The sequence below is a fragment of the Odocoileus virginianus genome, chromosome 2, assembly GCF_023699985.2.
Source record: "Odocoileus virginianus isolate 20LAN1187 ecotype Illinois chromosome 2, Ovbor_1.2, whole genome shotgun sequence".
Classification (NCBI taxonomy): Eukaryota; Metazoa; Chordata; class Mammalia; order Artiodactyla; family Cervidae; genus Odocoileus; species Odocoileus virginianus.
In genome coordinates, this window is record NC_069675.1 from 96,410,652 (window position 1) to 96,436,416 (window position 25,765).

Here is a 25,765-nt window from a genome sequence, read left to right on the forward strand (position 1 = left end):
GGCATTACCTGCCTACCCTGAGCTCCCAGAGAGAAGCCAATGCCCCACTGGCAGTGGTTGGAGAGTCTTGAGCACCCACTTAGGACGGAGCGTGGAACGCAGCTTACGGTGGCTGTAGAGAGTGTCCGGGAGTCTGGGGTCAGCATGGAGTAGGAGAGAACGGGGTTCAGATTCTAGCTCTGCCACAGAGCATCCGTCACGTCATGACCTGAGCCTCTGTTTCCTCTCCTGTGAAATGGGAATAGTTATAGTCCCTTCCACCGTAGTGGTGAGAGTCCAGACAGACAACGTGAGCTGATTGCTCAGTTGGGAGCCGAGACAGAGAAGGCTGGGAGCCGGGAGCCATGGCCATCGTCTGAACGGCTCAGTGTGGGCACTTGGGGTCGGGGTGAAGGTCCCACAGGGTCAGGTTCAGCGGAGCAGGCTGTGTGATCCCCCGGGCACCTTCGGGCACCTTTGTTCCGGCCTAATTCCACCTGTCTGACCCTGGGGAAATGTGGGCGGGGCAGGCCCGGGACTGCGCTTAAAGGCACAGCGTCACCGAGGCCTTGAGATGAGTTGGGGGCTGTCCTATGTGTGGGGCAGTCTCCTTCTCGTCCCTTTAGACACAAAGGAGCCGGCATGGGGTGGCCTCCCTGGCTGCACCCGCCTCCACCCACTGCCCTGAGAGCTGGCGCACCCTCTCTCTTCCCAGGAGACCGAGATGACTTCTTCCCCTGGGTGTAGCATCCTGAGTGTAGGGTCATGGTGAGCTTGTGAAGACGTGATGGGTTTATACGTGTGAGGAGCTTCAAACAGCCCGCTGCGGTCGGTTCTGTTCCTGTCGCCCTGAGTCCATAGTAGGTGTGGAAGAAAGCTCGAGTGGTAAAGAACCCACCTGCCAAAGAGACATAAGAGATGTGGGTTCGATCCCTGGATTGGGAAGATCCCCTGAATCTTTTGTTAGGCGTTCTGCCTCTCATTCTCAGAAATGTCCTGATTTGGACAAGTCCCCAGTTCCTGGGGCTTCCCTGGTGTCTCAGATGGTAAAGAATCTGCCTGCAGTGCAGGAGACCTAGGTTCGATCCCTGGGTCGGGAAGATCCCCTGGAGAAGGGAATGGCTACCCGCTCCAGTATTCTTGCCTGGAGAATCCCATGGACAGAGGAGCCTGATTACGGCCCATCAGGTCGCAAAGAGTCAGACGTGACTGAAGCGACTTAGCATGCAAGCCGCACGGCTGAGCAGTAGCGTCAGGGGCTCCCCTGCAGGCCGGGGCTCCCTGCCGACTAGCCCTTCCTCTGCTGGGGCCTCCCCCGGTTGCAGACGCCCTGCCCCGTGTTCTTTTCCCAGGTGCAAGTGCAACGGGCACGCCAGCGAGTGCGGCCCGGACGGGGAGGGCTGGCTGGCCTGCCGATGCCAGCACAACACCACGGGCACGGACTGTGAGCGCTGCCTGCCCTTCTTCCAGGACCGCCCGTGGGCCCGGGGCACGGCCGAGGCCGCCAATGAGTGTCTGCGTGAGTGTCCCGGAACTTTGGGGGCCAGAGGCCAGGGGAAACCAAGCCCCCAACCCTGCTTCTGGGTGGGCTGGCAGCAGCTTGGGGCTGTCACCCCCCACGCAGGGGCCAGGAGGAGCTGAGGGAGAGCCGGACGGGGCACTGGATCCTCAGCGCTTGCCCCCACAGACAGCCCTGAGACCCAGCCTCCCCGAGCCGAGGCGTGCGTGGCAGGAGGGCTGAAAAGGACCCCCAACTTGTCCCTTTGTCTCCATGGCTCCAACCGCAGCTGCTAATCAAAGCCAGGCCAGCCCGGGCCCCCGGGGGGTTGCTGGCCTGCCCACCCAGCCTCTCCTGCAGGCCCCCAGCAGCCCTGGGATGCCCGACCCGTGTGATGTGGCCGGGGCTGCCTAGCCTCAGAGACGCACACTGCAGAGGCTGGCGGCACTTTACCTTCCCCTGGCGGCGCTTTACCTTCCCCGCTGGGGGCTCTTCCCCGCCTGGAGGCCACCTCCAGCCTCGCTGTGTCCCCAAGCCCTGCCCTGCCTCCTCCTCCCCCGACAGTCATCTGACTTGCTCCGGGCTCCCAAGTGTACTGGCCGTCACTGGGCACCAGACCCCGCCTGGTTCCGCCACTGGCGGGAGGCACATCTTCCCACGCACGCGCTCCTGACGGCTTGGCCTCTGGACCCACTGTGCTCTTGGGCCTGGGCTGCTGGCACGGAGACCCGGGGGGAGGGAGGGGACGGTCTGTTCCATGGAACAGGATGCTGTCTGCAGGAGCTTTCCAGGGCCACTGTGGCCCTAATGAGTTCCTTCTGCCCTCGCTGGCCTGCCTCCACCAGGAAGTCCTCCTGGAGCCAAGGAAGCTGGCTGGCTCACCGTTCCCAGTCTGGGGCTGGACTCCATGGTGGGGACACCAAAGGCTGTGTCCTCACCCCTGAGGTCACATCTCTGTCCTCCCAGCCTGGAGACTGGGCTGTATACTTGACCCCTTGCACCCCCTCCCTCCAGTCCAGGCAGCCCTGAGCCCCGATTTTGATCACATTCATGCCTCTCCAACCCAGCTAACTGTGTCCTTCTGCACAGCCAACACATGGTCCAGCCAGTCACCCCTCCTCTGAGCATCTAAGACCCCACCTCCCGGCTCTCTCAGTCCCCTCGCCCCATCTCCTGCTTGCACCACTTTCAAATGCAAACGCAGTTGCAGTCACCCACATCCTTGCTCCAAGGTGAAGTCCACTGACCCTGGCTGCCCAGCCTCCCTGGATCAAGTCCTCTCCCTCCCGTCACACCGTCACACCGCGCAGTGCGCCCACCCCTGCATCGCCCATCGCATGGCACGCCACCTCCCGCCCCCGCCCTGGGCGAAGCCTGCTCCTCTGGCTGTGTCACAGAGGTCCGCTCGCCTCCCGCCTGGGACTCCCCTTCCCCTCCTCCTTCTCCTTTGCCCTCCTGCTCACCCCTCAGTGCCCCTTTGCTGTGACTTCTCCCAGGAAGGCTGGTCCCATCGGCTCAGGGCAGAGCCCATCACGGCCCCTGCCCTGCAGGATGTTCACCTGCTTGCTGCACCTGTCCTCCACCAAACAGTGGGACCGTATGTGCAGGAACTGGGTTCCTACTGTTCACGGGCTCGCCACATGCTGGACTCACCATGGCAGCCAAGACAGAGCTGATCCTTGATACATACTTTTTTTTAAAAAAAATGTATTGATGAAATGAATGAAAGGTGACTTGTATTTTTCATGCCTTTGAATGACCTCATGGGTCATTGGGGATCAGAGTCACACACCATTACGGCTTAGAGGGTCCACAGGGGGAGCCAGGCTGTTGCTTTAGAAGGTAACCAGTCTGTGATCCATGACCAGCTAACTGTATGACCTGGCTTGCCTGGGAGGGTCCTGTGTTGGGTGTATTTTATTAACAGTGCCTCTCTTCTTCTTGGAAGTTTTGGAAGATCAACCACCTGGTCTCCAGATCCTTGATCAAGCCAGGCCTGAACTCCATCCTTGACTTTCCTCCTTCATCCTTGACCTTCCTCCAGCTGGCTGCTCACTCAGCAAGGAGGCTGATCAGCACCTGCTCCCCTCCTACCACGTGCCACAGCCTTACACTCACACCCTCCCCCGCCTCCTGCCCACAGCTTGCAACTGCAGCGGCCACTCTGAGGAGTGCATCTTTGACCGGGAGCTCTTCCGCAGCTCGGGCCGTGGTGGGCGCTGCCTGCACTGCCGTGACCACACAGCTGGGCCACACTGCGAGCACTGCCAGGAGAACTTCTATCGCTGGAACCCGCGGACGCCCTGCCAGCCCTGTGACTGCCACCCAGCAGGTGAGTGAGCCGCACTACCCCGGCCCCCCAACCTTGCCCGCCGCCGCGGGCCCCTGCTGCCCTGTTCCCTTCCTCCCCAGGCTCCCTGCACCTCCAGTGCGATGACTTGGGCACCTGCATCTGCAAGCCCACGGTGACGGGCTGGAAGTGTGACCGCTGCCTGCCTGGGTTCCACTCGCTCAGCGAGGGCGGCTGCAGGTGAGGGTGGCAAGGGCTGTGGGTGGAGATGGCCCAGCAAGGGCACATGGCAGTGGACTTGGGCTGAGTGATGGGAAGTAAGTGGGGGATTCTGAGCCCCTCAGAAGGCAGAACTGGCGGGCATTTGGTAGAGGGATAGATGGTGGTTACCAGGGAGCAGAAGAGGAAGCAGGAATGAAGGCTCACCCCCAAGGTTCTGCTTTGGGCACCTTGGCAAAGGGAAGCCATTCATAGCAAGGGGAACACAGCCCAGGAAGACAGAGTCTGGAGTGCTCAGGGTAGGGAGGGGCACTGATGAGAGAGACGGGCAGGGGTCTGGACCTCAGAAGAGGGATCTAACACATCTGCTATCACCTGATTGAGAAAATACACAGTGACCAAGAAAAGGAAGCTGTTATAAATTCAGAAGCACTTTTAAATGAACTTGGCTTTGGTTAATTTCAGCAGTCTTCCTGTATATTTGAAAGGCAGTGGAAATGGCATTGGGAAGGTAGGGGAGTCTCAGATCTCTCACAGAATACCCAGTGGTTCCAGTGTAAAACTTGCCGTTGGGTGGGGACCGGGATGCTCCTCCAGGGTCTCTCTGGCCTCTGGACCTTTGCACATGCCACTCCTCCGACCCCAGGGCACTCTCCCCTCACCCAACACCCGCTGCCACCTCCCCCTGGCTTGTGTCTGAACAAAGCCCTACTCATTCTTTAGTTTCCAACCAAGGTACAATCTCCTGACTTTGTCCCCACTCCAGGCATCTCATTGGTGCTGCCATAGCCTCTTCTTTGTTCTCTCTCCTGTAGCTTGTATCAAAGTCCAGCGTCTACCTATTTGTCCATCCTCACTGGACTCTAGTCTCTGTGAGGACAGGGACCATGTCTTGTCAGATGGATGGGTAGATAGATGGGTGGGTGGATGGAAGGATGCCTGAATGGGTGACAGAACAGGTCCGTGGGTGGGTGGTGGATAGAAGGATGACTACGTGGATCAGTGGATGGAAGGATGGAGAAATGAGTGGTTGAATGAACAGATGGATGAACAGGCGGGTGGGAGGGGGCAGACAGTTAGCTATTTAGGTGAGTGAATAGGTCACTTCCTTTGCTCAGCAGAAACCAGGGGGCAGGCCCTTGGGTCAGCCTGCCTCCTGTTCTCTCGTGCATTGGGAAAGATAGATTCCTTCCAATGAGGATGGGCTATTACCACTCTGGAGCTCTTGTTGGACACCCTCATCTTGTCCTGTCTCTTTGACAGAGCCTGCACCTGCAATCCTGCGGGCAGCCTGGGCACCTGTGATCCCCACAGTGGGCGCTGCCCCTGCAAGGAGAACGTGGAAGGCAGCCTGTGTGACAGGTGGGTGAACCGATCCAATAATGAGCCTGCTGGCAGTGACCTCAGTGGTGGTGGGAGGAGGGAGGAGCACAGGGCACGGTCCTCCCAGACTTGGGCAACCTTACCACCTGGCTCTCTTCTTCGAGCACAGTGAATCTGACCACCCAGGAAGTCATCTAAAGGCTTTATGACACTGCTTATATTGTGACACACCACCACTGATAGTTCATAAGCTGTGAAAATACATCTTCTTGAAAAGAAAGAGCTAGAAAGGAAAGGACAGATCATTTAATCCAGGGATAGCAAACACATCTTATTCATACCACAATCCTCCCATCTCACACCCAGGGCAGACATCACTAATGGAGTGCCACCACAACCCTCCCATCCTACACCCAGGGCAGACATCACTAATGGAGCTCCCTCCCACACCCAGGGCAGACATCACTAATGGAGCACTACCACAACCCTCCCATCTCCCACCCAGGGCAGACATCACTAATGGAGTGCCACCACCACCCTCCCATCCACACCCATGATAGGCATCACTAATGGAGCACCACCACAACCCTCCCACACCCAGGGCAGACATCACTAGTGGACCACAGCAATCTTTACCACAAGTGCTACTGTAACCTTAGAATCCTTCTCTGTGCCCTGCTCCAAGAAGCTCCAGCCAATTGAGCTGGGACTCAAGCTTGTTTGCCATCTTTGCCATCCTGTCGTGGTCCAGATGGAGCCTCTAAAGCTCAGTGAGGCAGAAGGGCTTTTCCCTAAACTTCCTCCTTCAGGGGTTCCGGGGCCTCCTAGCCCCAGCAGTGGGCTGGCAGACAAATGTGGGTTTATGTTCTTGGGCATACTTGTCTCCTCTTCCTGGCTTCGTCTCTGACCTCTGAAGCCTTTGCAGCCAGCGTGGGGCGCGCCAGGGCCTCTTTGACCCTCTGGCCACAGACTGGGGGGAACCTGGCCCAGCAGGACATTGTGGACTCCGCTCTTGCCGGATCATGTTGGGCCTCTGCTGGGTCAGGAAGACGCCCAGCCTTGACGCTCCCCCTGGGCAGCCCCAGGCCTCTTCCTCACCGTGTCTGCATGTGGCTTATGGCTCCTAGAGTGGGCGGTGGACACCCTCCTGGGTCGCCCTCCCACACGACCTCCCAAGTTGAAGAGACAGAGCAGGGTCGGGGGCTAGATTCCACCAGCTGTATTCTACTGCCTCGTACCTTGAGGAAGTTCACCTCTGACCCTCACTTTACCCATCTGTGAAATGGGAGGACTGGCTAATAGGTGTGTTGGAGCAGCCCAGATTGAGGTAATTGGCAGATTCTCATGAATCAGATTCCTCCACCTGGGTTGGTCTGAATGGAGTTTCTGGGCACCGCCTCCCCCCCATGATGCAAACCAGGAATCTGCATTTGTAAAAGACTTCTGCAGGGCTCTTTGGGAAAATGGCTGATTCTGAGTCTGGGGTTGGGAAAATACAAGATGAGCCTGAAGCATTTTGTAAGAAGCAGAGAAGTGCTTAAAAACAAAACCAGACAAAAACAAATCCCAAAAAACCTCAAACCAGGATGGGGGCCTGTGTCAAAAGGACATGAGTGCCAACCTGAAAGAGTTCCCAAGCTGGAACAAAATAAATAATAACAATATTGGATTATAACCCAAGAATAAAATAAATATCCATGAGTCCACACTGACATAAATAGATGCATGAATAAATAAATACACAGAGACAAATCCTCCTTGCAGAAGAATTCCACAGAAGAATTAGAAATGGAGAAGGAATGAGGGGAATACAGAATCACAGTTAGAATATCAGAGTAACAGTCACTGTAGGCCGGAGCTGCTGATAAATGCTGAAATTCGTGGGCAGAACTTGAAGGAGAAACAGGATATTTGCATAATCCCTAAACATCTCCCTCAAAAAATTTACCAATGACTGGGACTTCTCTGAAGGTCCAGTGGTTAAGACTTCGAGTTTCCACTACATGGGGTGTGGGTTGGATCCCTGATTGGGGAACTAAGATCCCTCATAGCCTGTGCCCCGCCCCCAAATTTTACTACCTACTCTGGTGGTTTCACCATAGGTCCACAATCCTTTGATTACTTCCCCCTCCCAGTTCAGTTCAGTTCAGTCGCTTAGTCGTGTCCGACTCTTTGCCACCCCATGAACCACAGCACACCAGGCCTCCCTGTCCATCACCAACTCCCAAAGTCCACCCAAACCCATGTCCATCGAGTCGGTGATGCCATCCAACCATCTCATCCTCTGTCTTCCCCTTCTCCTCCTGCCTTCAATCTTTCCCAGCATCAGGGTCTTTTCAAATGAGTCAGCTCTCCTCATCAGGTGGCCAAAGTATTGGAGTTTCAGCTTCAGCATCAGTCCTTCCAATGAACACCCAGGACTGATCTCCTTTAGGATGGACTGGTTGGATCTCCTTGCAGTCCAAGGGACTCTCAAGAGTCTTCTTCAACACCATAGTTCAAAAGCATCAATTCTTCGGTGCTCAGCTTTCTTTATAGTCCAACTCTCACATCCATACATGACCACTGGAAAAACCATAGCCTTGACTAGACGGACCTTTGTTGGCAAAGTAATGTGGAGCTTAATTCCCTTCCTCTTGAGTCTGGGCTGGATTTAGTGACTTGCTTTTGACAACTAAAATATGACAGTTTTGCGGTGGAGGAACCTGGTAGCCAGTGCCTTAACCAAGTGGTGAAGGTTAACATCACCATGATGTCATACATGATTGGTGATGTCATACATGACTGGTGACATCACACGGCTATCAGTTACCCCAAAAGATGTGACAAGAAGAGCACTTCACCTCTGTTTCTTCCCCAAGCCATAGTCCCAGACTGATCATGGAAAACCTCAAATAAACCCAAATGGAGGGCATGCCACAAAGTATTTGACCAGTACTGTCAAAAATATCAAAGAAAGACCTAGGAGCTATTACAGATGAGAAATTAAGGATACAGTGAAATACAATACCATGCCCTGGATCGGATCCTGGAGCAGAAAACAGACATTCATGGGAAAAGGGGATAAATCCTAAGAATGTCTAGGATTTAGTAAATAACTTTGATTAGTGTTAAATTGTTGGTTTTGATAAGCGCACCCTGGTAAGGTCAGATGTTAGAATTAGGAAAAGCTGGGTAAAGAGGCCATAGAACGTTGTGTCTATCATCTTTGCAACCCTTCTCTAAATTTGAAATCAAAGAAAATTCCACAGTGACTCCGGGCTGCAGTTGGTCTAGCTGGGCTCCCTGAACATAGCCAGTTCATCGGCCCCCCGGGGGCGTGTCCTGCCTCCCTTGCAGATGTCGTCCAGGCACGTTTAACCTGCAGCCCCACAACCCCGCCGGCTGCAGCAGCTGTTTCTGCTACGGCCACTCCAAGGTGTGTGCGGCCGCTGCCCAGTTCCGGGAGCACCACATCCTCTCCGACTTCCGCCAGGGTAAGAAGTGCTCCCCGCAGCCGCCTCCGAGGGCTCTGCTCCCAGCCCAGGTGGGATGGGCAGTCCTGCTTTGGGGACATCCAGTGATGGGGGTGGTGGAAAGGAGGGGCAGGCCCAGGCCCCAGCCCCGGTGCCCCCCACAGGCCCGCATGGTGGCCATGTGCCTCTGTGCCCTTCTGCACCCCCAGCACCGCCCTGACCCCGCTCCCTTCCAGTCCTTGCCTGCTTCCTCAGTCTCTAGTAGGAGCAGGGGAGGGGATGGGTATCTGGCAGCCTTTGGAGTCTGAGGGGGATTTTCATTTGCTCTGTGGATCCCTTGGCGTATCCTAGTGCTGGGGGTCCAGGCTTGGTCCCCTGGCCTCCATTTATTGAGCACCTGCTGTATGCTTGACACCCTGCTGAGCTCGTTGCATGCATGGAAGCTGACGGATTCCCTGGAAGGTAGATACTTTCATTCCCATTTTAAAGATGGGGCAACCAAGACCCAGAAAAGGGAGGTGACGTAGCTTAGCTGTTGGCACCCCAGGTTCATCGGCTCCTGAGTTTTGCTCTTCATGGCTTGCACGGCCTTCTTTCTGAGTCCAGGGTCTAGGGTCCCCAATTCCAGGTGGCTCTTTGGAGCAGGAAAGCAGTGGAGCTCTGAACTCTGCCAAACATCATAGCCTGAGTGGGTCCCAGCCACGCCCCACTGAACCTCCCCCAACCCCACCTCCAGCATCTCCTCCAGGGAGATAGAGCCTCAGAGCCAGTTCTGGGGCCCCCAGATGCAGGGGACATTGCGCCCTCTGCTGGACTGTGAGGGGCTTGGAATGGGGATAGCACTGTGGTCACCTGGCCCGGAGTCAAGGATGTCAGCATCAGACAGGATTCATTTAAAAATCCTAGGAGAGCACCGTGATCTTTCTCACTTGGCCCTGGGTTTGGCGATTCAGTCTCAGCATCCCCTGTGATCTCACAAACACCCTCGGCCAGCAGTTCTCAAACTTCTGGATCTCTTGAAAATCAGAGAAAATCAGAGAAAACCTCAAAGTCCTTTTGTTTATGTGGGTTGTGTTTTCTGTATTAGACATTAGAACAGTAATTTTAAAGTATCTCTGCATCAATTCATTTACAGATGACCATAGAAAACTTATAACAAAAAATAACTTCTGCCTGTGAAAAGTAACTTTTTAAAAGACAAAAAACTTGGGGACATCCCTGGTGGTCCAGCACTTCCACTGCAGAGGCTGAAGGTGCGATTCGTGGTTGGGAAACTGAGATTCCATATGCCATCATGGTGTGGCCAATAAGTTTAAAAAAAAAAAAAGACAAAAAACTTTGAGAAGAGTAGTGCTACTCATTTTGCGTGTTTGCACATCTTTTTAAGCTCTGGCTTAATAGAAGTTAGCTGATTCTTACCATGGCTTCTGCCATGGAGCAGGAGCTTGTAGCTCCTGGAAAGTTCTCAGCGTGAGAAAGAGAGTGAAAAATGCAAATGACATTTTAATGTTACTAAAAAGATCATTTGACCTCATGGACTCCCCTGAAAGAGTCTTAGGAATCTCCCAGGGTGTTCAGACAAACTTTGAGAACTGCTGCTGGGGCCAGAAGTACTTCATTGCCCCCCTTTTGCATATGAGAACCTGGCCTCAGAGAGGTTAAGTAACTTGCCCAGGGTCACACAGCCAGCAAGGGGAAAGAACCTAGCCTAGCACTGAGGAGCCCCAGACTTGCCCTTTCTGACCTCTTTCCCTTTCTTCTTCCCTCCCTCCTCACCCCTTGGGGGCCCCATGTCTCTGCCCTATTCTCCAGCCATCTTCTGGAGAGTCTCCCTTGGAGGCCACTTGCTGTATGTCTGTCTGCTTGGTGAACTGCTGGGTCTGGGGGAGGGAAGTGGACCGAACTGGGACTGGGTTCCCACCCCCGCCTGGCCACTTCCTAGCCAGGGGACCTCCTTGGCTGCAGTGAGGTTCGTGGCACACACACTTGGAAGGATAGGGCGGTGAGGTCACAGGCAAGGAAATTCTCTGAAGACCAGAAAACCAGATCAAGCCCCGTCTCATTAAATACAGCCCACCATGGGGTTTTAGGGCCATGGCCTCGTATGTGCTCAAAGTCCGTTGATGGGGCAGGGCAGGCTCAGAGGTCAGCCATGACCTTGCCCCAACAGAGGCGAGTCCTTGAAGCTTCTAGCTTCTCCCTGGGCCCCCTCCCACCCCACAATCCCGCCCTGATCTGAGCTGGGGCTTCAAGCTGCCTAGGTCTGGGCACAGAGCGAGGTACCAGCCGGCTCCCCTCCCCACCTGACCTGTCCCTAGAACAATCTCTCCCTCTCTGGGTCCTGTTGTTTTAGGCAGCACTCAGGCCTCTGGGGGTCGTCCTTGGGACCCAGGGAAGGGTGTGAAGTGGGAGGGGGCAGAGGCCACCCTCCAGGGCCTCACGGGGGGCGTGTGTGTGTTTGCTGTCCAGGAGCTGAGGGCTGGCGGGCCGGAAGCATGGGGGACCCAGGGCATCCTGCACGATGGAGCCCCGGGGGGCTCCTCCTGGACCCAGAGGATGAGGAGGCGGAGCTCACAGCACCAGGTACCCGCCGGAGCAGGCAGGGGCGGGGCTGCCCGTGTCCCTGCCCTGTGACCGCTGTCACGGAGTGCCACCAACCCAGTGGCTAAAAATGTGTTCCCTTAGTGTTCTGGAGGTCGGAAGTCTGAAAGGAACTTGCTGGGCTGAAATCAAGGTTGTGGGCTGGCTGTGTTCCTCCTAGAGCTTCTGGGAGAGAGTCCCTTCCCTGGCCTTTTCCAGCTTCTCAAGATCGCCCACACCCCTCTGCTCATGGCCCCTTCCTCTCTGAGGGCAGAGGCCTGAAGGAAGGAATGATGGGGTGTCTACTGGTCCCCTTTCCTCCTAAGTCATGATTTTCCACTTAAGTGAAAGTGAAAGTCACTCAGTTGTGTCCAACTCTCTTCGATCCCATGGACTACATTTAAGTGCTTGACTAATACAGAGAAATGACAGAGTCAGAAGGCTAGGTGAGGGCCCCTTGGTCCTTGGTGTATCTGCCTTTTTTTGGCTAGAAGCAAGTTCTGATTCCCATGGAAAATGTGGCCTATGGGGGCCATCAGCCCCCCAGCTTAGTCACGCGTGTAGCTCTCTTACCTGGGACTTGCTTGAGCCTCACTGAACTCCCACATATGCGGGTCCCTGAGGACTCTGAGTTCACGGGGCATCTGGCATCATGAGTGCTACGTGAATGGGCAGACAGGTGCCACCAGATATACAGTATCTCCTCTGCTCCCACACGGACTCCCGTGTCCCATGGCTCGTCACTTCTAAAAGCCAAGTTTCAAGACAAAAGTCTTAAGACTGTCAAGATAGAATAACCAAGGACCTACTGTATGGCACAGGGAACTCTGCTCAATGTTATGTGGCAGCCTGGACGGGAGGGGAGTTTGGGGGAGAATGGATACATGTATGTGTATGGTTGAGTCCCTTTGCTGTCCCCGCTGAAACTATCACAACATTGTTAATCAGCTATACTCCAATATAAAATAAGTTTAACAAAAAAATGAGTGTCAAGATAGCAACAGTAGGGCATTAAACTGGGTGTGGGACCCCGGTGACTGGCAGGGGGGTCACATGCCCTCGAAGCCAGCTCTGGCTGCGGAGATATGGGCGGGCCACCCTCAGGGTCTTCTGTGCAGGGTCCCTTTGAGTTTATCTTTTGCCAGTAAATTCAATATAGACATTAAAAGTCCAGCTAATTAAGTGAAGACTAGCAAAGCCTTCGTCTCTTGCCTTCAGAGAAGTTTCTGGGAGATCAGCGATTCAGCTACGGGCAGCCCCTCACACTGACCTTCCGGGTCCCCCCCGGGGGCTCCCCACTCTCCACGCAGCTGAGGCTGGAAGGGGCGGGCCTGGCCCTGACTCTGCAGCATTTCAGCTCACCCCGCACCCTGGACTCCGGGCAGGCGGGGGAGTTACGGCTGAAGTTCCTGTAAGTGTCCTGCTGTGTCCTGAGTGATGGGGTTGGGTGGTCAGGGTGGGCCCTGAGATCCAGGCACATCCGATCCCCCGTGGTCTGGGGGCTCCTGCCAGGGAGCTCTTGGCACCACCTGCCTCCCCCACCCGACCCCCGGCCTCGGGATCTGCTTTGACCCCTCCCTGGCCAGGCTGCAGGAGACCTCCGAGGACGTGGACCCTCCGCTGCCCCCCTTCCACTTCCAGCGGGTACTCACCAACCTGACTGCTCTGCGCATCTGGACCAGCGGCCACAGCACCAGCTCTTCCGGTCAGTGATGACCAGGACACTCCCCAGCCCCCAAACCAGCGAGGCCCCTGGGGGCTCTTTCATCATAGCCTTATGGAGTCTTCACAATCAGAGATTACTGTCCCCACTTTAGCACAAAGAGGTCTGAGGCTCAGAGCGGTCAAGACACTTGCCCAAGTTCGTATAACCAGTAAGGGCAGCGTGAGTGGATGCTGAGGACAGAGGCAGGGGCTGGACAGGGTAGGAGGCTGAGGATGGACAGCTCTAAGGGACAGAAAGAAGCCAGGAACCTGACGGGGCCCCACCAGGGTGGAATCCACCACTGCCGGGAGGCTGGACCCTGGAGGGCTCTTCCATGATGCTGACCACGGTGGCCAGGCTGGGATTCCCCAAGGGGTCGACTCCCCCTGCTGGTCATTAGAGGTGTTGCACGTAGAAAAAGCCTGGTTTCCAAAACCTCTGGACCAGCCCGCTGAGTCATCGCAGCTTCAAGCCGAATTTCTCACCACCTCTCATCCTGGTCAGTGGGTGATCGCCTTCGTGGTCCTCTGACTGTCCCTGGTTCCTCCCTCTTTCCTAATGTACTTTCTCTCCTCCAGCCCCCGCCCCGTGCCTATATGTGCCTAGACCAGGCACCTCCGTATCCATTTTTAGAACAGATCTGTGGCTTAATGATAAAGGATCCGCCTGCCAATGCAGGAGATGCAGATTCAGTCCCTGGGTTGGAAGATCCCCTGGAGGAGGAAATGACGCCTACTCCAGCATTCTTGCCTGGAGAGTCCCATGGACAGAGGAGCCTGGAGGGCTACAGTCCATGGGGTCACAAAGGGTCGGACACGACCGAGAGGTCGGACACGACCAAGAGGCTGCGCACACACACAGGCACCCCTCTACTATCTGGAAATGAAATTCACAGATATCATAACCTACCTAGACACAACTTTTAAAAGCCAGTATAATATGCTCACTGTAATACACAGAATAAATAGAAAGTGAATGATATTTAAAAATAACCATATAGGGACTTCCCTAGTGGCTAAGACTCCGTATTCCCAATGCAGGGGACCCAGGTTCGATCCCTGGTCAGAGAACTAGATCCCAGACACTGCAAATAAGAGTTCACACGCCCAACTAAAAAGCCCACACACTGCAACAAAGAACTCCGTGTGTGTGTGTGTTCGTTGCTCAGTCGTGCCCAACTCTTTGCGACTCCATTGACTGTAGCCTACCAGGCTCCTCTGTCCATGGGATTTCCCAGGCAAGAATACTGGAGTGGGTTGTCGTTTCCTCCTCCAGGGGATCTTCCCGATCCAGGGATCGAACCTGGGTCTCCTGCATTGCAGGTGGATTCTTTACCATCTGAGCCACCAGGGAAGCTTCATGTAAAGGTCTTTGATCCTCATGCGAGCATGTCTTCAGGACAGATTCCTCAAAATGGAAATGTGAGGTCAAAGAGTGTACGTTTTCTGTTTTTACGCATGCTGCCAAATTTTGCTTCAGCAACGCTGTACCAATCTATATTTTGATGCCAAGTGTCCACTCTCCTCGCCTATTTGCCTGCTCTAGTTTTTCTCTAGTGTGGACAGAGAGTTTTTCTATTTTGCCCCAAGTTTCTAGTAGTTTTCTGTGGGAAAGTTGGCCTGGGAGCTACTCCTCTGTTACTAGAGGCTCCCAATTCATCTTCATACACCCCCATGCGTGAGTTCCCCAAGCCCCCATCGCCCACTGTCACTGCTCCGGAAAATGCTCACCAAGCTGAGGGTTGCGAATAATATCAGTGCTTATATGTATATATCTTATTTATTTATTTGGCTGTTTATTTATTTATTTGGGTCTTAGTTGCAGCATGTGGGAACTTTTTTTAGTTTTTGGCATGCAAACTCTTAGTTACAGCATGTGGGATCTAGGTCCCTGACTAGGGATCAAACTTGGGGCCCCTGTATTAGGAGCAGAGTCTTAGCCACTGACCCACCAGGGAAGTCCGGTAAATGTATGTATCTTTAATAACCAGTGAGAGTAAGCTTCTTCTTGTAAAATTCCCAGCCATATATATTTTCCTTCTGAAAGTTACCAATTTCTTCTTTGCCCTTTGTCCTTTTTTTTAAATTGCAGTTGACCCATGGGCTGCCTTTGTGTATGTGGGCCAGCACCCTGTTACATAGGTGAGTCGGAAGGTTTGGGGGAGAAACACGTGCATGGAGCTGTCTCCTTCTCTCTCTCTGCAGGCCCCGTGCTCCTGACTGAGGTCCGGCTCACATCTGCCCGGCGGGGGCTCTCCCCAGCGGCCTCCTGGGTGGAGACTTGTTCCTGTCCCCAGGGCTACACCGGCCAGTTCTGTGAGTCCTGCGCTGCAGGATACAGGAGGGACACGCCCCTGGGGGGTCCCTACGCCAGCTGTGTTCCCTGCACCTGTAACCAGCATGGCACCTGTGACCCCAACACAGGTAAGTCTCCCTGCACCTCCGCCACCCCCAGGCCACCTGGGCTACACCCAGAACAGCGAGAAGAGCTGACCTGAGCGGGGCCAGCTGTGTGCGTGTGAGTGATCACTGATACTCATCAGATGGTGTCCTCAAGTTCCTCCATGTGCCAGGCGCCTTTTTATAAGCTGTATCGTTGGATCCTGCAAAAAGCCCTGGAGGTGCCGGGACCCTCCGGGTGGGGGACGTAGAGGGCAGAGAGGCGGCTTGGCCAGTAGGTGGCAGAGCTGCTCCTCTCTCAGGTCACTGCCAGCGAGGGTCCCCCCAACTTGCAGCAAAGGAAACCCCAGCGGGCAGACCACGGCCCTAGGCAGGAGGTGCCGGACTGGGCCTGGACACTGGCCTCTCACACGGGAGGTGGGAGGGCCGGCGCCCTGCTGCTCTTCTACAGCTTCTAGGGCCTCTGCAAAGGGAAATGCCTTTTCCCCGCTGTCAAAGGACAGTAGCCTGGGAATCAGCAGGCCGGCCGGGGTGGGGGAGCACCCGCATCACGAGGGGCTCCTTCCCGCTTGTGCCCAGGCAGGCATCACTAATCGAGCCAGATGGAGTCTCGTGACCCTTCCGTGCGGGGCTCCGGGAGGGTCATCTCATGAGATGGGACTGGTTTGTCGTCCCTCGGAGCCCCTTGCCTTGGCACAGCTCCCAGCTCCGTTTGGGCAGGTCATCTGTGAAAGGGGTGGGGGTGGGGCGCAGGCACAACAGTCACTGCTGCCCTTCCTGGGCGGATGGAGGAGTCGTGAGTGTGTGGGTGCTGGGCAGAGACAGAGACCATGGAAAGCACCCCCTGGATGCCACTCATCTGCTTGTCCACCCTGGGTCCTCTCTCTTCCCTCCTGTTCACCGCAGTCCTTGATGAGTGCTGCTGGGGGCGCCCCTGGGAAGGGGTGGTCTTGCTTAACCCCTTCTTAGCCAGGCTCCTGCCTTAGTCCCTGGCAGTGGCTCTGAGCAGACTCTAGACGCCATGGGGCTAGAGAAGGGGGGTTGCAGTATGCCCTTCATTAGGACCAGTGGGCCGGAATTCCCTGGTGGTCTGGCGGTTAAGACTCCACGCCTCCACTGCAGGGAGCACGGGTTTAATCCTTGGTCGGGGAACTGAAAATCTGTCGTAAATAAATAAATAAAAATCAGTGGGCAGGGCGGGGAGTTCCATTCTATGAGACCAAGAAAGCCTCTGGAAACCCACAGACCCCCTAAATGGGTTTCGTCACATTAAGGCCAGAATCCTGGGTCTCTGTCACTGTCCCTGAGCTTAAGAGGGCTTGGAGGCTTCGATTTACAAAATGAAACAAAGAAGCCACTGAGGAAGGGGAAAAGGAATACTAAAAGCAAACGCTAGCGGCATCGTCAGCTGGTTCAGTTATAGGCTTCGGGTTATCAAATGATAATGATGACAGTAATTGTGTGTCAGAGACAGTGCATGGCTGCTCTGAATCGTGATGAGAACCTGTTGAGATCAGAGTCACGTGTGCCCATTTTGCAGGTGGGGAGGTTGAGGCCCAGGGTGCCCTGGTCCACATGGTCAGTAAGTGGTGAACCCAGGTGGATGCTTCACCCCTGGGCCATGCTGCCTCCACCGTGGAAGGGGTCCCACCCCAGTTCCCACCCCAGGATGTGCTCGGTGATCCCCCCCGTCAGGAGGGGGCCTGGCATAAGGAGCCTGCCTGCTGTCTTATGCAGGGTCTGGGTTCAGGTGGTGGTAACCAGGTGCTTGTCTCGCCCCTCAGGGATCTGCCTGTGTGGCCACCACACCGAGGGCCCATCCTGTGAGCGCTGCTTGCCAGGTTTCTACGGCAACCCCTTCACAGGCCAGGCCGACGACTGCCAGCCCTGTCCGTGCCCCGGACAATCGGCCTGCACAACCATCCCAGACAGCGGAGAAGTGGTGTGTACCCACTGCCCACCAAGCCAGAGAGGTGAGTGCCCGGGGACCCTGCCTCTGCCAAAGCCCCAGGAGTGGGCCTGGGTCCACAGATGAGGGAGGGCCTAGCTTAGGGGTGTCAGGCCTGACCTTTGGGAATCCTGAGTCTCATAGTCTGATAGCCAGGGCCGTGGGCTGCTGTGGGTTCCTGGCAGAACTTGGACCACCGAGCATATCCATTGGGAGTTTGGAAATCGTCATGTCCAGCCCTGCCTCAACCCTGGCTTACAGAGCCTGGCTTAGTAGCTTACGAAAGAGTTCAGGAATCTGTATTCCTGTCACGATCCTGAGGGATTCTTTTACATAGTTAGGGTGGAAAACCTCTCATTGAACTTTCAGCTTTAAAAAAATGTCGCCATGGGAATTCCCTGGTGGTCCAGTGGTTAGCACTCGGAGCTTTCAGTGCCGTGGGCCTGGGATCGATCCCTGGTCGGGGAACTAAGATCCCACAAGCTGTGCGGCGTGGCCAAAAAGCAAACACACAAATAAATAAATAATTTTAAAATGTCGCCAGGTAATGTGTGATGCAAACTACCCCCATCCCCAGTCCTCTCCCTGTTCCCCATTCCTACTCCAGGAAGCAGAGTCATCCTAGACAGCTGATCGTTTAAAAAAAAAAAACAACACAAGAGCTCTCTTGAGATATTAATAATATACTCCCGACTCGCTCATTTAAAGTGTGCAATTCAGTGGGGTTTTTTTATATTTGCCATTACTGATTTTTTTTAAATTTTAGCAAAATACACATAATGTGAAACTTGCCGTTTTGACCATTTTTAAGTGTAGAATTCAGGGGCCTTAAGTACATTCAAGATGTTGTGTGACCATTACCGCTATCCACCCGCAGAGTTTTTTATCATCCTAAACAGAAACTTCAAACCCATTAAGTGATTATCTCATAGTTCCCCCTCCCCCACCCCCTGGCACCCACCGTTCTAGTTCCCGTCTCTCTGAATGTGAATATCCCAGGTACCTCAGGTAGCTGGACTCAGACGATATTTGTCCTCTTGTGTCTGGTTTGTTTCACTTGGCGTAACGTTCCCATGATCTCAGATACCTGGTTCTACATTTGGGACCACTCTGAAAGCAGCTCCCTTGGGACTCCCCTGGTGGTCTGGTGGTTAATACTGCCTGATTCCAATGCAGGGGTCGCAGGTTCAATCCCCGGTCAAGGAGGTTCTGCATGCCATGTAGTGTGGCCAAAAAAAAAACAACTGAAAGCAGCTCCCTGATAGCTAGCAGGTTGGGGAGGTGCTCCAGAGCAGGGGTCCCCAACAACTGCGGGAGTGAGGCCCCACCTTAGGACCCTGCCCCCCACCATCACGCTGGCCCTGTGTTTCCATAACCTTCCCCACATGCCCTGGCTCCCCATCTGTGGCTTCCGTGGTCTACAACTCTGAGGGCCTCCATTCAGTGAGAGAGGGCGGACAGAGAAGTTACCCAAGGGAGGACTTCGGGGAGGAGGGCTCTGCTGTGTGCAGGAGGAGCCCTGGGAAGGATGCGAGGGTGGACGTTACAGCTTTGTGCCAGCCCACACCTTTCTCATGCCCGCACCCTTCAGGTCCCGCCAGAGCCCAGCACACGGGACCCACGCGCTCTGATCCGGGACTGACCGCGGTCAAGTCCTGATCCTTGCCTGCCTCGCTTGCCTATCACCCTGACCCCTCGCAGCTGCCTCCTGCCGGGGAACTGTCCTCAGCCAGGCCCGGGTGGACAGCAAGTTAACTGCAGGGACCACATTCTTAATCACCGGCTTCAATCTCCCCCTTGGCCATCTCACCCCATCTCTGTTTCAGAGTCTCAGAGCCAGACCCTGGCCTCTGCCTTCTGAACCCCATTCAGGTTTTCCTTTTCCCTCCTTTGCCCACTTTTGTCTTCTCCTCCTTAGTCATCCCCCTCTCCATGTTAAGGTTACCTGCCTTTCATCGCATTAACTTGATTTCCACCAGAGTGATGAACTTTGACGATGTCGGGTGCCCACAGCTATTTTTCACAATGACAATAACTACTTTTTAGATTGTAAATTAAGTAATACTCATTGTCATCAATGAGTAAATTGTTGGGAAAAGTGTAAAGGAACGTGAGTGCCTACAGGCATGAAGACCATTTAAGATGCCCGTCATCACCGCCCCAGGTCTCTCCATCATGTTTCATGCAGATATGCACAGAGAGGTAGGCATGTTTACCAAGAACAGGCTGACCCTGCATGAAGCTCATGGTACAGGGATGGTCCTTGATGCCTCATCTGTGTTCAGAATGGACTTCCCAGGCCATGACCCTCCAGAAACCTCCTCACACACTGTCTTTCCTGAGACTCACAGTAACCCTAGGGCTGGAAGATGAAGCCCCAGCGCCAGATCAAACCCAGGAGGCAGGGCAGAAGTAGGAAATAGACAGTCCAGAGAGAGTTCAGAAGCCATGAGAAACAGAAAAGGCAAAGGGGCCAGAAACCAGGAGGGAAAAAGCAACCCCGGCTGAGGGAGAGAGATGGGGGAGGGAATGGCAAAGAGGAGGGTGGCAGTGATGTTGAAGATGGAGACAGGGAAGATGACGACAAAGAGAGGAGTGAGCAAGATAAGGATGAAGATGATGAAGACCATCAAGTTGATGCTAATGATGAAGGTGGAGATGGTGATAAAGGTGACAGTGACAAAGATGCTGAGTGATGATGGAGAGTGATGCTCAAGGTCATGAGGAAGATAAGGGTCGAGATGATGACTGTAGCGATGAGAATGATGGATGAAAATGATGACAGAGGTGACATCCACAGAGCTTCCTTGGTGGCTCAATGGTAAAGAATTCACCTGCCAACGCAGGAGATGCGAGTTCACAAAGATCCCATGTGGCGTGGAGCAGCTAAGCCCGGGTGTTGAGCCCGTGTTCTAGAGCCCAAGGGCCGCACTACTGAAGCCCATGCACCTCAGAGACCTACTCTGCAGCCAGAGAAGCCACAGCCGCGAGAAGCCCTCACTCTGTGATAAGAGAGTAGGCCCCACTCTCCCGCAACTAGAGAGAGCCCACACGTAGCCACGAGGACCCAGCACGATGGTAAATGAATAATGCTAAATCAGCCACGGACGAAAAACCAACCAGACCCCGCATCATCTGGCCGCCACTCATCTCTGCAGACAAAGGTCGTGATGACGATAATGATTATATGAGGAAGAGGATGGTCAAGGCGCTGATGAAGAGAATGGTGAAAGAGGACATGATGGCCAGGGGGGTGATGATGGTGAATGGGCGATAACAGCCACTGCTGCTGATCAGGAGCCACGTGCCAGGATCTGGGCTTAGTGCTTTGCTCGCCACAGCTTCTCAAGGGTCCTTTGAGGTCGCTGCCTTTATCGTCCCCGCTCTGCAGATGTGGAGTCCAAGTTCAGCAAGGCCCAGCGGCTCACTTAAGACCACATGGCCAGCTGATGGCCCGGCTGGGCCCTGGCCGCAGGTCAGCCTGACCCTAGAGCCCATGTTCTGCTCCACCAGGAGCCTCACGGGAGCTCTCTCGGGTTCCTGCCCACCCTCACCGCTCGTGGACTCAGCAGGCCCAGCCCCTCATTCCTGCTCCTCCACACAAGCCTTCTGCTTTCCCAGGGCGGCGCTGTGAGATCTGTGACGATGGCTTTTTCGGGGACCCACTGGGGCTCTCTGGGCCCCCCCAGCCCTGCCAGCCATGTCAGTGCAGTGGAAACGTGGACCCCAACGCTGTGGGCAACTGTGACCGCCTGTCTGGTCGCTGCCTGCGATGCCTGCACAACACGACAGGTGTCCGCTGCGAGCACTGTCAGGAAGGCTTCTACGGGAGTGCCCTGGCCCCTCTGCCCGCAGACAAATGCGTGCGTGAGTACCAGCCTCCCAGGCCCACAGGGCGGGGCGGGGCGGGGCGGGCTCCTTCTCCACCAGATCCAGCCGGCTGTTCTGCAAGGCTCTTGTGCAGCCTTAGGCAGTTTACTCACCTTCTCTGTTGCCTTGTCTAGAAAGTGTAAGGGTTTGTTTTCTTCTTAGGTTCTTTCAGCTTCAGGATCTGATCAACTCTGACCCTGTGAATTTTTTGTTTGTTTTTTTCCTGCCCGGATAATTTAGCACCGATCTCATGCTCTGCCGTTGGCACCTAGGACTGTCCCAGACGGCCTGCGGCCCTCATCATGTTTGTCCCGCCCCTGGGCTTCCCAGATGCTCAGCCCTCCGGGCCGTCGAGGCGTGCGTCAGCTCATGGGAGGCTTCCAGGAGTGCCCCAGGGAGAAGCTCAGCATTTGCCCCCCTGCTCCATGCGGCCCCTGTCGGCCTCTTATTTTTAGGGGGGCCCAGGAGAGCAGAGTGAAGTGACCCAAAACAGTGGGAGCCGGGTCTGCCCCTGACCCCCCCAACCGAGTTTCTGGCCTTCTCTGCAGTCCTCTCCAAGGACACAGAAAATGGGCTGAGACTAGCGCCCAGCCCTGGAGCTGAATGGGAGTCGTCTCCCTGAGCGCCCCACCTTCTCTGCCTCTCCGGGACCCGCTCGAGGTGGAACAGATGATCTGCGGGGTTCCCTGACACCCTTTCCTTCCCCTCCCCCACCCCCCAGCCTGCAGCTGCAACCTGGAGGGCTCAGTCAGTGAGCAGAGACCCTGCGACCCAGTGAGCGGCCAGTGCGCCTGCCTGCCCCACGTGACCGGACGGGACTGCGGCCGCTGCAGCCCGGGCTTCTACGACCTCCGGCCCGAGAGGGGCTGCCGGCGGTGAGTGGGGCGCGGCTGCGAGTGCCCTTCCCCTGGGTGTCCCCCCAGGACGGAGGCCGTCACCAGGGAGCCTCCAGGCCCAGGTACACCATGCCCAGCGCTGGCGGGGCACAAGGGGACGGTCCCCTGGGGGTCAGATTCACCGCCCTGCCAACCAGGACGCAGGCCAAGAGCAGCCCTGAGGGACGTCCAGGCGGGCGGGAGCTGGTCCGGTCTCCGCGTCCCTCCTCGGTAACAAGGTCACTTGGTGACCTTTGTGGCCGCAGCAGCAGCTTAGATAGTGTCTTTAGGTGCAGCGGAGAACTCCAGGGACATGCCCCATGAAGCCAATCAGTTTCTTTCCAACCAGACTGTCTCATGCTTTCAATATGCTAATTGCCTGTGACTTTCCAACTGAAAGGTATAGTCCAAGATGTTTATATGAGTATGTCCCCATACCTTTTTCGGGAGGTGGAGGGGCAGAATTTTGTGAGATTGCGCTTCCTGGCCCACAGCTTGGAGGAGGCTGTTGGACACGTTCCCGCACAGAGATGGGACCTCGTCCGCAGAGGGCATGGTCCCGAGACCCCGCACCAGCCTGGGATGTGAGAGGCAGGGCTGGGAATGGGCCAGAGCTTGTCCCAGACCTGGGTTCTTTCCCTTCCCTTATTGTAGCTGCACGTGCCACCCATGGGGCTCCCGGGAGGACCAGTGTCACCCCAAGACCGGGCAATGCCCCTGCCATCCAGGCGTCGATGGCCAGACCTGTGACCGGTGCCAGCTGGGTTTCTTCGGCTTTTCCATCAAGGGCTGCCGCGGTAAGGAAGCCAGGTCCTTCCCGAGCTGCCAGGAGACGGAGGCTTCTAGGACAGAGGATCAGTGGGGAGGTGGCCGAGCAGCAGGAGGGAGACAGATCGAATAAGCAGCAGGTCTTCTTGGAGTAACTGTGGGAATGTAGAGTGAGTCAGCAGAGCAGAGGATGCTAGTACTGATCTCCTGAGTGCCTGGGGCCATCAGATCACCTCTCTGGGTCTCACTTATATGTGGACTGCGTGGCCGTCCTAAACCTGCCTGGTCCGCAGATCCCGGGGATGCTGAAATAACTCAGGTTCTTGGTCATCGCCTCCAACCTTCTGGATCTGTCTCCTGGGAACGACCCAGGAATGTACTTGAGCTGCCCACGGGGGTCGGGAGCATCTGGGTTGCAGGGCATCTTGGGGTTCTGGTGTGGGGTGGCCATCAGGGCACCCTGTGCCATCTGCACCCCCTCCAGACTGCAGGTGCTCCCCGCTGGGTGCCACCTCACCCCAGTGTCACGAGAACAGCACGTGTGTGTGCAGGCCTGGCTTCGTGGGCTACAAGTGTGACCGCTGCCAGGACAACTTCTTCCTCACGGCGAGCGGCACACAGTGCCAGGAGTGCCCATCCTGCTACGCCCTGGTGAAGGAGGGGGTGAGTCCTCCCCATGTGAGCCCTGCCCAGGCCGGCTGCACCTTCTGTTCATTTCACGCCCCCAGCGAGTGCCTGCTCTGTGCTGGGCGCCGGGAAGTGCCCACTTATCCTGAGCCCTTGGTCTTTCTGGGACCACCAGCCACCTCCTTCTGTGCCCACCCAGTCATCTGGCTCAGCTCTCCCCTCTGCCCCGTCTCGGCTCCTGAGTGGGCAAGAGAAAGGCCCTGACCATGTATCCTTCCCCACTACCAGCCCGAGGTCTCACACATACTCACGGTCAGTGGGGATGAGAACTCAGATGGCCCTTCGTGGGGAGGGTCAGAGGGAGGGCGATGCTCCTGCTGGGACACAAGTAGATCCTCAAGGAGGGAGGTGACATGGAGCAGGTGTCAGGAGCATGACCTCCGGACCCCAGGAGCATGACCGCCAACCCTGTTAGTTGTCTTGTGTCCAGGCAGGTGACAGCCTTGGTAGGCTTCAGTGGGTCTCTCTGACTCCAAAATGGAGATGGTTCAGACCTGCAACCCCTTTCCTGAAATCAGTGAGGCCAGCTTTTGGAATGATGGATCTGTAGAAAGATAGGATGGTGTGTGATGGATATTGGGTACCACTCCCAGCAGTGCCCGGGCCAGCTGCCCTAATCAAGCCCGTTGATACATCTGCAGGAACACAGGTGAACATTCACACCAAGAGGGTAGATAAAGATCACAGGTAGCCTTGTTCAGAATATTCACACCAAGGGGGGAAGTAAAGATCATAGGTAGCCTTGTTCTAAATGAGTTCAGGGATTTTTTTTTTTAAACCTGATTTTGCCATTCTATGTGGAATGGAAATCTTTGAGGATTTTCAGAGCATTTTGGACTTCAGAATCAAGGAGAGGGCTTGGGACCTGTATCCCCCACCCCTTAGGGTGGTTACAAGGTGAACGTGAGCTGGTGCGTGGCCGGTGGTCACTCGCACCTGGCTCCTAGCGAGCGCTCCATAAATGCATTTGTTGTTCATGTGATTGAAAGAACGGGGCTAGGAGATGGAGCAGAGCACTGTCACTCCATCTGCAAGGATTGCATGTCTGCTCTGTGGCAAGTCCTGGGAACATGGCAGGACAGACAGAAATCCTGCTGAGGCTTCCCTTCCCATCCCGCCTCAGCAGGGCAGAGGTGTGATTGACTGAATGCCAGTAGGTGCCGTGGGTGTGAGAAGGGAAGGGTCAGCTCCAAGGATGGGGGTGGGTATAGTAGGTTCTCAGAGGTCCAGTGTATCCTTAGCTTTGAGGCCTAGATTCGGATTGGAGAAGGCAACACTTGCGGGGACAGCAGGCCAGGCAGAAACCAGCAGAGGTGTCCAAGCAGGACTTCAGGCCACCAGCCTCACACCCGCTTCCCTCCCTGACCCCTCCAGGCTGCCAAGCTGAAGGCCAGGCTGACCCTAATGGAGGGATGGCTGCAAGGGTCTGACTGCGGCAGGCCCTGGGGACCGCTGGACATTCTACAGGGAGAGGCCCCACGGGGGGACGTCCACCAGGGCCCCCACCTGCTGCAAGGTACAGCGAGACAGCAGAGTGGGAGCCTGGGAGGCCAGGGGAGGGGGCTGGCTGGTCAGATGCCCACCGTGGAGCCCCTCAGTCTGGCCTCAGGATGCTTCGGGGGCTCTGGGCTCACCCCTAGGAGAACTCGCTTGCTGGGAGAGCCTGTCTGATTTCCCCAGCTGGGTGAGCCCCTCCTACCATGCAGTCCTGTCGCCTCACAGACCTCTCTTTCAGTATCCCTTGCCCTGTTGTATTTTGTAGCTTTGTTAAGATCAGTCTCTGACTACAACCTCAGTCCCCATGTCCCCTGCACCACCTAGACTGTGCCAGTAAGCTCAGGGAGGGCAGGAGTTGGGTTCATTCACTGAGTCAGTCACTCAAGGAATGACCATCCAGGCGCTGTCCCAGGTGCTGAACAGGTAAAGTTCCTGCTGTCTTAACTGTTGGCCATTTTGCTCACTGCTGTATCCCCAGCATAGAAAAGGGAAAGTGAAGTCGCTCAGTCGTGTCCAACTCTTTGTGACCCCATGGACTGCAGCCCACCAGGCTGCTCAGTCCATGGGATTTTCCAGGCAAGAGTACTGGACTGGGTTGCTATTTCCTTCTCCAGGGGATCTTCCCGACCCAGGGATTGAACCCGGGTCTCCTGCATTGTAGGCAGATGCTTT

The 25,765-nt window shown here is 55.6% G+C and overlaps 1 protein-coding gene across 1 annotated transcript in view; it reads left to right on the forward strand.

Moving 5' to 3' along the window:
• LAMC3 (laminin subunit gamma 3) overlaps positions 1-25,765 on the forward strand; it is a 65,885-nt gene that overhangs the window by 22,964 nt on the left and 17,156 nt on the right. Inside the window, exons 4-18 of the mRNA XM_020875598.2 lie at positions 1,332-1,498; positions 3,621-3,809; positions 3,890-4,007; positions 5,250-5,348; positions 8,649-8,785; positions 11,234-11,347; positions 12,563-12,755; positions 12,931-13,049; positions 15,254-15,472; positions 17,233-17,421; positions 21,018-21,263; positions 21,988-22,141; positions 22,796-22,938; positions 23,394-23,572; positions 24,971-25,112. Of these exons, the coding sequence (XP_020731257.2) occupies positions 1,332-1,498; positions 3,621-3,809; positions 3,890-4,007; positions 5,250-5,348; positions 8,649-8,785; positions 11,234-11,347; positions 12,563-12,755; positions 12,931-13,049; positions 15,254-15,472; positions 17,233-17,421; positions 21,018-21,263; positions 21,988-22,141; positions 22,796-22,938; positions 23,394-23,572; positions 24,971-25,112 (2,408 nt within the window). The remainder of the gene's footprint in view (positions 1-1,331; positions 1,499-3,620; positions 3,810-3,889; positions 4,008-5,249; positions 5,349-8,648; positions 8,786-11,233; positions 11,348-12,562; positions 12,756-12,930; positions 13,050-15,253; positions 15,473-17,232; positions 17,422-21,017; positions 21,264-21,987; positions 22,142-22,795; positions 22,939-23,393; positions 23,573-24,970; positions 25,113-25,765) is intronic.